Here is a 14,075-nt window from a genome sequence, read left to right as displayed (position 1 = left end):
ACATGGGAATAAGGCTGACACTGGGCTCCATTGCGTACGTCCGGCACTGCGGCACCGAGCAGTAGTCTATCATGTTGCGCGCCTTCAAAGGCAGCCACTATCTATTGTAGTGCTTTCAAGCGTTGTAAAGGAGACACTCGAAGCGGGAAAATCTCGCCACTAAATGAGGACCGCAGCGTACAAGGGAATTTAAACTCTCATTTTCAGCTTGCTTCGGCGCTCCAGAAGCAGCCGACGTGGCCGCTATATGTCCACGTGATCCCTAATAGCACGTGACGCCGACGGTGGCGCCAGCTTTTCCTGTGGTGGGGCTCGAGGCCAATACAGTCGAATCCCGCGATAACGAAATCCTGCAACAATAAAATTCTTGCAACAACGAAATATTTTCATATCTCCGGTGAACGCCTATAGGATTCAATGCATTTTGTGCCTCTTAGACAAATAAATGTCGCTGTACTACAATCCCACATCAATGAAATTTGCCAGAAATTAACCCCGCATATTACCTACTCGCGGAAAGCTAGCAGGCTCCAAAATGTGCTCAAATGCAATTGCTTTGAACTAAAATTGCCTAAAATACCACCACATTACACTAGTGTGGGCGCTGCCATTTTTGTTTACAAAAGCAATCAAGCACCGGAAGCGATCGTGTGCACTGAAACACGTCATGGCCGCCCTATTGTTTGTTGAGTGTCCGTTTGAAGTACCGCACATGTTGCTACCAACATGTTACGACGGCTTTTGCACACCTAGTGCAGTGTGTAATGTCTGCCTTGGTGGGGAAAATGCAGCAAGAACAAGGAAATCCACCTCCCATCAACGTGGAATTGTTTGCTTATGGCGCTTGGGATGGCGGTCGCAGCATAGAGTGCCTTGCATCAGGCCATGATTAAGCAATCATTGGGAATACGCATCCCTTGCTTCAAGGATGCTGGTTTTGGTGCCACTCGACAGGCGTCATGTGCACATTCGTTGCTGGACGTAGATTTGTGCAAAGGGGCTGTAATCTTGATCAATTGCCATCAGGTATACAAGATACAATCACTTTCACGCTCGGCAACGGATGCATTGCTGCATACGGGCGACAGTGTGCGCTGGAGAAATGCTGCTGCATGCGTGGAGCGCTGTTGCTCTGCGTCTGGTGCTGAGTTATGCAAAAGCTCGCAAAAATGATCATATCTCTGAGAGCCATTGATCGAGCATACTGCTCCACTGCAGTGCTGCCACTGCTGATTGATGCATGCGGCGCACTTTGTACTGTCAGCAGTGCAATTCTATATCCTCAAGCAAAGTTTGCCGATGTAGGCTAACGGAATTTTGACAGTAAGGTTATATTCTGCGACGCATCACCTGTCTGTGCTGTCTCATTTCGCAACAATGAATTCTCAGAAAAGCAAATTTTTTCGTGTTCCTCGCCGATTTTGTTATTGCGAGGTTTAACTGTACTTCTGTGTTTTAGTCGGCTTCAGTTGCTTTATGGTGCAGCTTGCCAATGTGATGTTGCAGATGTATGTGACATATATATACCCACTCCAAAGTCCATAAAAGAAAACCTGCTAACTACATATATGCTGTTGCCTTTCCAATGATGATGAGTTATAGTTTACTCTGAAAGGGAACAGACACAGCAATAATGGAACAAGCAATGCGGTGAAAGCTGTTCTTATAGGCAAAGCATGCCCAATATGCAGTGCATGCTTAAGTGGCTGTAACTATCATTTTTATTCAGTATGGTGCATTTCTGCTGCTTCATGATCTACTAAAGCTTGTCACATTTCAATATGTTAAAGAAAAAAATTACAAAGATAAAGAGGAGGCAAAGCATGGGTTAAATAATTATGAGCACCAGTGCTTATTAATGCTCTGTGCATTCTGTCTTGACTATTTTTTTCTTCCTCATGTACCCTCTTTGAGGAAAAGTACACAGATGATAAAAAAAGTAAACATTCTATGACAAAGTCATCTTTTTTCTCTCTACCTATGAATGTACTAACTTGAAAGTGAGGACTGCAGACGTAACTTGGAATGGCTTGCTTACTAGTGCAGTCATCAATTTCAGTTCGTGTGCATCTGAACTACGAATAAATTCAGTTTATTTCAGCGAGCCAGTGGTCCATATAATTTTGCTCATGGCTGTACATGAGCTACTGACAGTTTCGCTCTTCTGAAAGGGTACAGTCTGTTGTTTCATGCATTTGTGCCCTAGCGGCAGCAGTCCATGTCACAGTGTGTTTCATTCTTACCACGCAGGTATCGTGAGCACAGGTTTCACCCAACATTGAACAAGACTCGTCGTTTCTACCCTCATTCGCACAACATGGAGGGCTTCTTTGTGGCCAAGCTGAAGAAGTTCTCCAACACCATACCACTGACTCGTATGTTGCACTCTGACCCTGAGCCTTAGCAACCTTGCAGTGCGACATATCGCTAGCACAGCATGAACTTAATTAAAAGGGCTCCGTTTTGAGCATTCTGTTCAGCCTAGCACAATTTGAAGGGTCATTAAAGAGAAAGATGATTTCACCTGTGCAATTTCACCTGTGCAATCCTACGCAATACCGAAAATGTCACTCTTACTGCAGGAAAGGGCTTAGTAAGGCAGAAAATGTGCGAAACGGAAAGATAGGTGGTGATGCCAGATTGAAGTTCCCACAACAGCTCGCCATGACGTCATGGGTTTTGACAGCGTCTGCTAAGGCCTAGCTTACTGGTTATCAGTAAACATGTACTACTACAATGTGTTCCAAAGGGGCTAAAGATTAAATAAGGCAGTTTTTTAGAACTTTTATTGAGCCAGCTCGGCCCAAATACGAAAAAATAGTTCGAAATCCATGACGTAACACTGATGTACCAGCGCTGTGGTTTAGGCACGAAATTAAAAAAATTGGAACTATCACTTTCATTTTCTCTTCTTATAATCAACCTTCTGTTGCAAAATTAACAATAATAGATTTTTGAAAAAATAGTTTGTCCATCTAAGCTGATTTACTGTTTCTCTTTAGTGCCTCTTTAAGTTGTAGAAGCAGCAGCTTCAATACCTTGCTCTTTGAAAATTTGTGGCCAGGACCTCATGTAAAGTGTGGACGTAGCTCTTTGTATGACTGAGGAGCAGTGTGAAAAGGTACGGCTCAGAAAGAACAGGAGAGAGAAAAGTAGTGGCATTAGACTAATGCGCATTGTGTACAGCATGTATGCAGTTTCGAAGTCATATCCATAATCATTTTATTTAGCAAGAATGTGCATCATAGGCCAGCATTTTTGCTACCAGTTTGCTCCCCATCACGATTCACTGGCACCAGTTTTTATAACCATTCCTATATATTTTATGCAATAGAGCATTGGGCTTTAGAGCATTGGGCGTTAATGCAGCATCAACGCTGCATCGACTTCTGGATAGGCGCCGATGAATAAGGGGGGTTGCCTCATAGTAAAGGTCTAATTAATGCCCTTGGCTGGGTTGAGATGTAACAAACTGCAATGAAATCCAGTTTTAACATATCTTCTCTCGCACTTATACGTAAAGAATTGTGTCCCTGCATTTTCACTAACTTTTTTGTTACCATCAGTTACAGTGAACTACTTTTGTCAAGCAGCTGACGTTATATCACAGTGCCCACTCCTACTTAGTAAAAAGAGGAGTTGCAATGACTTGTCTATAGGAAGCTCTAAATAAATCTTGCATCCACAAAGTAGTAAGCAGCTTTAACAACCAGGTTACAAGGCTGCGCCAAGCTGGTTTCCCTCCTTACTTTGTTTCTAACGTCTGTGATAAGCTTCTTCAAAAGACCAAACAGGTAAGGGAGGGAATTAACAAAAAAAAGCCAGGTGATAGGAAGAGAGTACAAGTCAATTGAAAGTGAAAGTACAACATATTCGCACAGAGTGTCCCACAACCTCAAGAAGGTTGCGCAAATGCACAATGTTAATTTTGTAATTAGCGCACCATGTAAATTGACTAAAATATGCAACTATGCTGACAAAAGCAAAACCAGAACCATGCTCTAAGAAACGTGCAGTGCAGTACACGGGATGCAATAGAAATGTCATATATGAGATACCCCTAAGTTGCAACCAGGTTTATATATGGGCAAACGGGGCGTGTTACAATGAAAGGGCACGAGAGCACAATTGGGCAGTAAATAACAATGCGGGGTGTCATCTGGCTGAACACTGTAAACGTCACAAATGCCGTCTGTATCTTCGTGACACCAATTTTCTGGCACATTTTGAAGATAGACTGGATAGGGAAATATTAGAAGCTTTTTACATTGCTAGGGCCGAGGGCACGTGCATTAGCTGCCCGTCAGAGGCACTTGCCGAAAAAGAGATTGCATTTCTGATGTGAAAGAGAGGACTTGATCTTGCGGTGGTACTGTTCGTCTTTCCATCTATATAAACCTTGCTTCTTCAAATAAAATTGAGTTGGAAATTAGTGCTTGTCCGTCGTACATGTTCTTCTTTTGTCTTGTATATGTCTTGTCTTGTATATGTCTTGTAAGTCTTTGTATATAGTGCTGTTTTTTTTTTCTTTTTTATGTATGTTACACCAACTCGCCCACATCAAGCTCCAGCTATATACTGTTCTCGATAGTGTGCAGCTCGCACATTTTCTTGTTTACATGGGATCTAGCGGCCAGAAAACTTATCATACGATCACAGCTTGGCAAGGTATGGAATGTTGGTGCCGAAAAACTGTGTATTCCGGGCACGTATGAACCAGTAAAAAATGAGCGCAACTCTATTGGGTAATTTTTTTGTGTTCTCGATTGTGAACGATGGCGCCGGGAAAAACGTATGTAATAGGAACGTATCAATGAGGGTCTACTTATTTGATTAGAGAATTGATATTCAGTTTTATTTAATATTCGATTGTGGCTGAATATATGTGTTTATTACAAACATTGGAGCCTTCCTGCTAGAGAAAATGACCAATACGTATATTGGTCATTGGTCATAGTCTAAGAACTGCTTTGATTGTGATCCACTTGGAACCTGCGGTGACTTTTCACTAATTGTTCATCTACAAGATATCCGTAGAACATATTTCTAAGATCCATGTTTTATTCAAGGATAAACAATCTGCAGAATTGAGTGATTCCTCCAGCTCTTAAACTCTTTCCTTACCTAGGGAAAATAGGTGTTTTTTGTAGGTTACGCCAGATTTCTTTTTTCTGAAGGAACTACTCCACTCAGTATTTTGCGTAATACATAAACAAAAAGCAGAACGAATGCACTTTTCACGCGTAGAAGTTTTTTTAGTGAGCTATATGTCATAAAAAAATTATCCGACGATTACGATACTCCCTAATGCGAAATTTGAGCGCAGCTCTATACGTGTTTCCATTTCGCGATATTTTGAAGCAAAGAATTTGAGAGAGACATGTAGCAGAGTCGGTAATGGTCGAAAATCTGATCTGCGGATCAAGCGAGCCGGCGTTTATACATGACTCGTCAAAGGTTCCAGTGTGATCGCTGGTGCCGCATGGCTTCCAGAAAGTACTATACAATTCGCATAGCGCATACAATCAGATTAAGAAACAATCTCACACAATAACAACCAAAACAAGCGCGAACGAGACTGACCCAACAGAACCAAACAGGCGCGGGCGAGAGCTTTGGCGCGAGCAGACGATAGTACGAAACGAGCGGATCGGCTGAGACCAGACACGAGTGCGCATCGAGCCGTAAGGAGGGTCCGCATGACACCAGCATCGCGCGCTCGCGTCCTTCGTCTCCCACTCCAGCGAAGGGGGGCGGAGCTGGTTACGAGGCCAACAACGCCGACGACGACGCGAAACCCAGGAACGGACGCCAAAGAGCTGCGCTCTAAAAAGATATAGATTGCCAGAATCAAGATTGTGGGATATAATTGAACAGACATTCTAAAGACACTTGTATCTGCTAACAAAAAAATATGTACAGTCAAACCTCGATATAACGAACACGCATATAACGAATTATTGAATATATCGAACTCTTCCGAAATATTTTTGTCAAACACATGTATTTTTAACTTCATATAGCGAACGCGGTTTGGCATAAAACTGTTATAACGAACTTCGCGACGCCAAGCCCTACCTCACTTTAATAGTAGGCGGCAGGCTTCGTTGCACTACAGGTATGTTGTGCAGCGCAGCAAACGTTCAGGACTACCTCGCAGGCGCTGACAGCTCCACAGATGCCACGTCGTCATCGAAAGTTGACAGCCAAAGAAATCGTCCGCATCTCACAACCGCTGACAGCGCCGCTTCAGCAGCGGCATGATCGAATGTTGCTTTTGCGTTTTAGTGTTAGCAGTGGCGTGGCCGTCGTAGCGTTGTGTGGAGGCTCTTTCGGTGGTCGTGTCGAGTGCGGTGCGCGGGTGTGCGTAGTGCTGTGATGGCGATGAATGTGAAAAAAAGAGTGGCACTGACGGCAAAGACCATGCTCGAGATTATTCAACGTGCTATTGAGGGCAGTGGGGTTATGCAAGTGCTATTGAGGGCAGTGGGTTTGCCCTTGTTGAGTGTTTGCAAACTGTGGAACAGGGCGTGATACGGTATGCGATCAACACCAAGAAGCAGGCCGCGATAACGCAGTTTTTTGTGCGTAAATAAATGAACGTGACCCAACTAAGCATCGTTCGAGTTGCTGTGCCTTCTCTGATTGAATTTTGCTCCTCTTGCATGTATTTTTTACGAAATTTTATATTACGAATTATGGATATAGCGAACTAATTTCCGAATTTTTAACTGTTCGTTATAACGAGGTTTCACTGTAACAGAAATTATGAGATATACAACATATACTGCCATCTAATAGGCACTATATCCAGAAAAATCAAAATTTTTCACTGAACATGTATTCCACTACAACAATTTTATACTATTTTTTTTTAACAACAAAATTATAGTTGTCCTCCTTCACGTCCTATGGCGCAATATGTCCTTGAGTGATGCGGAAGGTCTCGAAAGCGGCGCTTTAAACCATCGATAGGCAGGCGGCAATTTTCGGCTTCTACTTTGACAATCGCAAAAGCTTCGGAGTGCATTCAAAAATCGACGCCTGGGGGGGGGGGGAAGCAAACTGCTTTGAAAACGAAAGAATAGTACCCCTCTTTCATGTCCGATAGCGCAGTGTCTCCGTGAGCGGCGCGGAAACTCTTAAAACCGCTGTTTCAAACCATCTTTAGTGGGCTAATGATTCCCAATGGGTGCGTTACGGAAAGAGCTAAGTAATATTATTGCAACAGGAATTACTCTCCCTCCCCTAGAATAGCCCAAAATTTGTGTACAACTCCTGCTACCCTGTGCAACTGCATCAATTGACTCAGTGTAACTGAACAAAGTGAACACATTTTCGAGCTCTTCAAAACTGCTGTCACAGTAAAATACTTCTTTTACCCTAATTCTGGTAACGTGTGTTCTCAACTTTTAAAAGCAAATATATTTGGTCATTTAGTTCACTAACATCATGTAGTCAGTTTGATTTGATTAAAAGATATTAGTATTTGTGACCCCTTGAATTTTTTTAACCATTCTTGTCTCCTTACACCTCTGCTGTGGAAAGCTGAGCAAACATACAGCATTTGTTGTGCTACGAATTCATGTTTGGTACGAGGTTGAAGATGCTGCATTAGTTTGTTCCGGCATGCTCCTATTTTGATTGTCATCTGAATTGTGCGAACATGTACTGTGTTCATTAAAAAATGTGATCGAAGATGCTTTTTAAAATTATTTCTTCAGTCACTGTGCAAATTGCTATGTCCCATTAAAGGTAGCACATCAAGTGGCCAGAGTAGTTTTACATGTGGTTACAAATAAGTTACGCAGAAGAGCCTGCATGAATGAAACTGCTGTTGCATGCAATTAATCTTGGCAACCAATAAGAAAATGACCCAAGATACTAAGCTAATGTTGAAATGACATTTTTGATGGCATAAAACCTTTTGCTATAAATTGGTGGTATTACATTATTGTCAGAATTATATGTTCTGTTTCTATGAAAATTATTATTAATGTTGTGATTTCAACCTTACATGAGTTTGTGAACACTCTTTCTTTATTGCTTTTTAGCTATCACAGAAGAGAAGGAACACGACAAAGACAAGCAGTCTGCAAAAGCTGCTGCAAGTGATGCACCAGACTCCCAACCAGCGAAAAAGAAAGCTCGGCTGGAGAAAGACGTGAATTCAACTCCTGCCAAGCCGTCTTCCACCTCATCAGCAGTCCAGGTCAAAAAGGGCAAGAACAGGAAAAAGAATCTAAAACGGAAGAAAAAAAAGAAGCTGCAGCGGCAACTGGCTGGTGGAGAGAAAATGCAGAAGAAATCTGAAAACTCTGATCGTGTTAGCAAGAAGCACGAGGCAGGAGCAAGTAAAAAAACCCAGACAGTGCCTGAGAAGGCCCAGGCAAAAAAGAGCTCTTTCCAGAAGAAAGACGGCTCAGGAAAGACAATCCGGAAACCAAAAAGGAAAAAGTTTCCATCTGCAGACTAGAGGGTAGGTTACAGTGTAATAAAGGGTATTGGGCCTGTGGCCTAATTTTAAACTCACGTGATACTGGTAGCATTGTTTCGTTTTTTTTTTTTCTAATCCCTGTCATGCCCAGTGTGTTATAAGTTATATAGTACAGTGTGCCACATTCTCTGCTTGATCAGCAGTGGATGAACAAGGGACGCCTCAGCATGGAGCTTTTAGCCTGGAGCCAACATTTTGACAAGGGGATTGGTCTTTGTCAGGCCCTGATGAAGACAAGTCGTTTCATTGGAATGTCTACTCGATATGGAGAGGGGCATCAAAGTGTACAAAGAAAAGGGGAGAGGGAGGGGCACTCGCTGCACACTTGATTTAGATGGAGCAAGTTGCTTGCGCTCGCTGCGCATTTTCCTGCAAAAAAAATCAATATACCATGTGTTACGTGTTCATTTTAGTAAAAAGTAAAGAAGACGCCAGGTTCTAAGAGAATATATAATGTAATTTCGTAAAAGTGAGGTGTTGCAACCGATAAAGCTTTGCAAATGCTTTCTTAATCCATAAATCTATAGCTAAAATATTTGAGGGAGCCGAATAACAGAGTGTGGGTGTAGGCCAGTTGGTTATTCATAATTTTGGGATGTTACTGCAAGAAAACACGGGACATGAAAGGGACGACATGAAGCGGTAAATTCGTGTTGTCTTCGTGTTGTCCTTTTCTTCAAGTCTCGTGTTTTCTTGCAGTAACTTCCCAAAATCATGAAGAGCCAAATAAGCAGTGTAGTAAAAGCACTCAACAAATGTGTAATATGGTGCGTAATGTTAGGTGTAAAGCCATTGCAAAAGTGCAAAGAATAAAAAGTTATTCGAACTTCTTGATGCGGACAAAAAAAAGAGAGAAAAAAAAAACAGCTTGTGAGGGACGCTTTTGAGCTTGTGAAACTTTCAGCAGAGGCCATATACCGTATATCACTAACTCACATTTAACTTTGCATGCTCAACAGATATAATATTGATCCATTTTCAAAAATTTTTTCTTGGTGGCTCTTGCTCTTCCACTACACCTAGATAAATTTTAAGCCAGTTCTTGAAACGCACTTTTAACATTCTGTGGAGCTTGCATATATAGCTTTCTTCTAAGGCTGGTCAGGTTCCGACCTCACTTGTCTGTGCAGGACGTCATGCTCCAAATCAAACATGATATAATAGACTCAAGGTCTAAAGATGTAAAAGCAGTTCTGGGGCTGGACCTCGCGAAGGCTTTCGACAACGTAAAGCATGAGGCGATCCTGGAAGGGCTGAACAAGATTAATGTAGGTACCAGGACATATCGATACATCAGGGACTTCCTGACGGGAAGAACTGCCTGCATGAAGTTCCAAACGCTGGAATCCCCCACAATTGAGCTAGGGAGTAAGGGTACGCCCCAGGGATCAGTGCTGTCTCCCCTACTCTTCAACGTGGCTATGAGGGAACTCCCCGAGCAATTGGCAAGGCTCGAGGGATTAAAATTTAGTATATATGCGGACGATATCACCCTCTGGGTCAACCGGGGAAGTGATTCGGCCGTCGAAAGCCTGCTCCAGGCCGCCACCGATCATAGTCGATTACGCGGCCGAGAGAGGCCTAGCCTGCTCGCCGCAGAAATCGGAAGGCACCGTCGGAGATCAAAATTAAAGTGGCGGGTAAGGAGGTACCAATAGTCGAGCAAATCAGAATTTTAGGCCTGATTCTCCAGTCGCACGGCCACAATGGCGAGACCGTCAAGAGGCCGCAGAATCGCGCGATGCAGAGACCCTGAGCCTAATTGGGCGGGTGGCCAGCAAAGGCCGAGGGTTAAAGGAGAAAGTTCTGATTAAACTAATACAGGCGTGCATCTTCAGCCGGGTCAGCTACGAACGCCATATCTCCATTTGAAAGCGGTGGATATATTCTCGAATGAGAAAATGCGTAAAAAGAGCGCTAGGACGGCCCATGTGCACATCCACAGAGACTGATGGCTCTAGGGGTGCACAACACATGGGCAGAACTGGCGGAAGCGGTGCGAACATCTCACATTGAGACAACACCACGAGGACAGGAAGAGCCATACTGACCAAAGTAGGAATAAATCCGGACAGAGGCCCCACCCAAAAGGTGGAAGTAGATAGGGAAGTGAGAAAAAATCTGATTATCTCCCCTTTGCCAAAAAACATGCACCCGGAACATAACAAAGACAGGAGGCAAAAGCGAGCCGAAGCATTACAAATTAGATTCGGTAAAATTACGGGACATGAGGTGGCCTATGTTGACGCGGCGGGATGTTGCAGCGGTTTTACGGTTGCAACGGCCGTCAGCGGCCGGGGTATTCCCGTGAGAGCTGTCACTCTGCGCGGGCGCAGCATAGAGGTTGCCGAGGAAATTGCGATCGCGTTAGCTTGCGCTGGAACGGACGCGAAATTTGTGATCAGCGACAGCAAAACTGCCATACAAAATTTTAGCTAGGGAAGGATCTCTTCCCTTAGCGGCCAGAATCCTAGGCCAGAGAAAGTTAAGTAGAAAAGTTCAAATGATTTGGACTCCGGCGCACAAAGTCTCCCCCGGCAACGAGGCGGCCCACGAGCTGTCTCGAGATCTCTACCGCCGACCTGCCACGGGGCCCCTCGATTACCGAGGGATCGGAGAGCGCATGCTAAAATGTGGGGAGATCACGCAGCATTATGGCTCGTAGACTGGTATCCCCGCCAGACCCGAAATTAAACAACAGACAAGCAGTCGCGCGGAGACGACTGCAAACTTATACGTATTCGCGCCCCGTTATGGCGAACCACGTGTTCTCCAAGGCCAGGAGCGATAGATGTAATCTTTGGGGCGAGAGGGACCCTCGACCACATAATAATATGGGAATGCCCGTACTCTCCCGGTGGAATCCACAATATTGGTAGTAGAGACACCTGGGAGACCCTGCTGCGCAGCTCGGACTCTGAGCTCCAGCTCCGGCACGTCCATCTGGCTGAAGAGGCTGCTGGGACCCAATACCTCCCAGCCTGCATCTGAGGCAGCGGCACCCGCCCCCTGACCTGCGTGTCGGGGTGTGGGTAGACCACTTTAACCGTTGGAGAATAAAGTTTATTCTATCTATCTCGGAACACTGGTAAACATAGTGGATAGCGGCTGTAAATGCTTCCCAGCACTTGCTCAATTCAGTTTATTTAAAATGCTTTAAATTATCCACACATATTTACCTTTACGTGCCCATCAGACTTGATATTTTCCCCCATTTTCACTAAATCTGATCTAGGTGGCAGTTATAGTCCTCCAGGACAGCGGGCAGCCACCTAGACCATTTTGCAAAGCATCCGCAGCGTCTTCACTCCCAGGCAATATGTAACCCCAGAGAGATGGAGTGTGAGATGGGCACTGTAGTTAGAACGTCCCTCGCCACTCTTTCTCCGGTGTGGGAAAAGGCTTTCTGCCCGGAAGATTTCACCCCAACGAAGTATACAGTGGTAAGCACGGATTTTGCCCATGCATTCGATTGCTGAAAACTAAATGCATGCAGTCGTGTCATCGCTCTCTTGACCTCAGCGGCAGCTGTACGCCTTTCCAGTTGTCAGTGCTCTTGATTACTTTCTGGACCTTGACATTTGTGATCATGGGCACTGCCTGCAATATGTCATGCATTGTGCTTTGAGGGCCATAGCAAACGCTCTACTGAATGCCCTGTGCAAGAAGGCGAGTAACAAATTACCTGTAGCAAAAAGAAAGCTTAAGCTCCAGACTCTTAGTAGTTAGTGTTCATCTGGGCGCAATGTAAGGGTGGAGGGGGGAGTACTGTTACGAACTTCCAACCGGTGCCACCAGTGTTACGACATCCAACCGGTGCCAGCAGTGTTACGAACTTGTACCGCTGCACCACGATTACGGCTTTGTGGTCCCGTAGCGCTCGTCACCCGTTTCGTGACAGAGCGTTGGTAGCGAAGACTCCGAGCCTGGCGTCGATGAGAATAACAAAAGGGACTTTATACATTATATACAGGTTATCATACAGGACATGAACGGGTCGGCACTGGGGCCGAGTGCTCACAACAAACGCGACTGTTCTCGCACGACGACGTCCGGCGAAAACGCGTGACACTTCTCACCCCAGTCGGGAGCGACACTCTCTCCCGGTGGGGTCGGCGGATCCTGTTTCTCAGGCGGCGTGTCGCTGCTTTTATAATCCCCGAGGACCATTGTCACTCAAACGGCCCAATACAAAGTCAGCACACGACGGTCGTCCGAGGGGTCCAACCAGCGACCGCGCTGGCCACCCGGTTCAAAGTTCGCGCGCGCGGTGACCTCCAGGCAAAGGGAGGTGCGGCGCCGGGCTGTCTGGCACACGCTGACATGTCCAAACTTGCGGCTCGCCGAGGCTTCTCCCGCGCGCTGCCTGACGGCGACTTGTGAAGGGAGAATTAGGGCGCTCGCAGGATAGATTCTGCATCTTGCAGATTCGGAATCCGGGCTTGTGGTAATGGCACAACAGCATCCCCGCCCTCAGATAAGGCGCCGGGAAGACGAGCTGCCTCCACGTGGCTCGGATGCCAGGCGCGCACGTTCGTCAGGCTCGTCCAAGTTCACGTCCAGTGTCGGGACGCCAGGTAACTTCACGTGCCCAGGTCCGACTCGCCAGGACAGGAGCTCTGCTCACCGCGTTGTCGCCAAGGCACCTTGACCAGCTCCGCTCGGGTCGTTCCTAAGACCTTGCTTCTCGCCACTGGTCCCGCTTGGTCGTTCTGCAGCTTGCAAAACCGACCGGCAAAAGGCAACACCCAACACGAACAAGTGCCCTCTGTCTCCCGTCAAACACCAGACAAGGCCATAATCCAAATCAACCTAACTAAATCGCTATCCCCTTTTGCTCCCGCTGCAACAAGAGGCAGGTGTACGATCTAGCACACAAGGCTCAAATAATCAGTTTTCAAATTAACAACACACCAAAATAGAAACAATTAATAATCAGCAATAATAATGACAAATAGAATGGTCCCCTTGAAATCGCTTTGGACCGAAAACATACTACTGAGGAAGCAAATGAGGTCATTCATTTTTACCCCGATCTCCCTGTGAACAGGACAGGTCGTCGCGAAGTAAGAGAAGGTAAGCAACGAGCAGGAACGAGTAGGCCACTGAAAGAAGCGAGGCCTAGAATGCACGACTTAGAGCATCAGCGTTCGCGTTCAACCTTCCCTTCTTATAACGGACAACGAGGCTGTGCTGCTGTAGGGTCATGCTCCATCTCAGCAAACGGCCGCTTTTAGAGGACATGCTACTTAACCAAGTTAGAGGGCAATGGTCTGTTTCCACAACAAACTTAGAACCGGAGACATAACAAGCCAGCTTCTGAACGGCCCACACAACGCAGGCGCACTCTTTCTCAGAGGTGCTGTATGCCTCTTCTCTACAACTTAGTTTGCGACTTAAATACAGAATTGGTCGTTCATGACCACTAGCATCTTCCTGGCATAGTACCGCTCCCATGCCGCGATCACTCGCGTCGCATTGAATGACGAAACCTTTCGAAAAGTCTGGTGCCGTCAGAACCGGCTTATGGCTTAATGCTCGCTTCAGCATTTGGAACGCATTTTCTTTCTTTGAGTCC

The 14,075-nt window shown here is 45.5% G+C and overlaps 1 protein-coding gene across 2 annotated transcripts in view; it reads left to right on the top strand.

The window, feature by feature from the left end:
- LOC135919997 (28S rRNA (cytosine(4447)-C(5))-methyltransferase) overlaps positions 1-8,537 on the top strand; it is a 33,554-nt gene extending 25,017 nt beyond the window's left edge. For both annotated transcript variants that reach the window (XM_070534557.1, XM_070534556.1), the window contains exons 17-18: positions 2,251-2,375; positions 8,055-8,537. In XM_070534557.1, coding sequence (XP_070390658.1) covers positions 2,251-2,375; positions 8,055-8,476 — 547 coding nt within the window. In that variant the 3' untranslated portion in view covers positions 8,477-8,537. The remainder of the gene's footprint in view (positions 1-2,250; positions 2,376-8,054) is intronic.
- Positions 8,538-14,075: the final 5,538 nt, after the last annotated feature.

The sequence above is a fragment of the Dermacentor albipictus genome, chromosome 2, assembly GCF_038994185.2.
Source record: "Dermacentor albipictus isolate Rhodes 1998 colony chromosome 2, USDA_Dalb.pri_finalv2, whole genome shotgun sequence".
In the NCBI taxonomy this organism is placed as follows: domain Eukaryota; kingdom Metazoa; phylum Arthropoda; class Arachnida; order Ixodida; family Ixodidae; genus Dermacentor; species Dermacentor albipictus.
The sequence above is the reverse complement of the archived record's forward strand: the minus strand, read 5'-3'. Positions and strand labels throughout refer to the sequence as shown.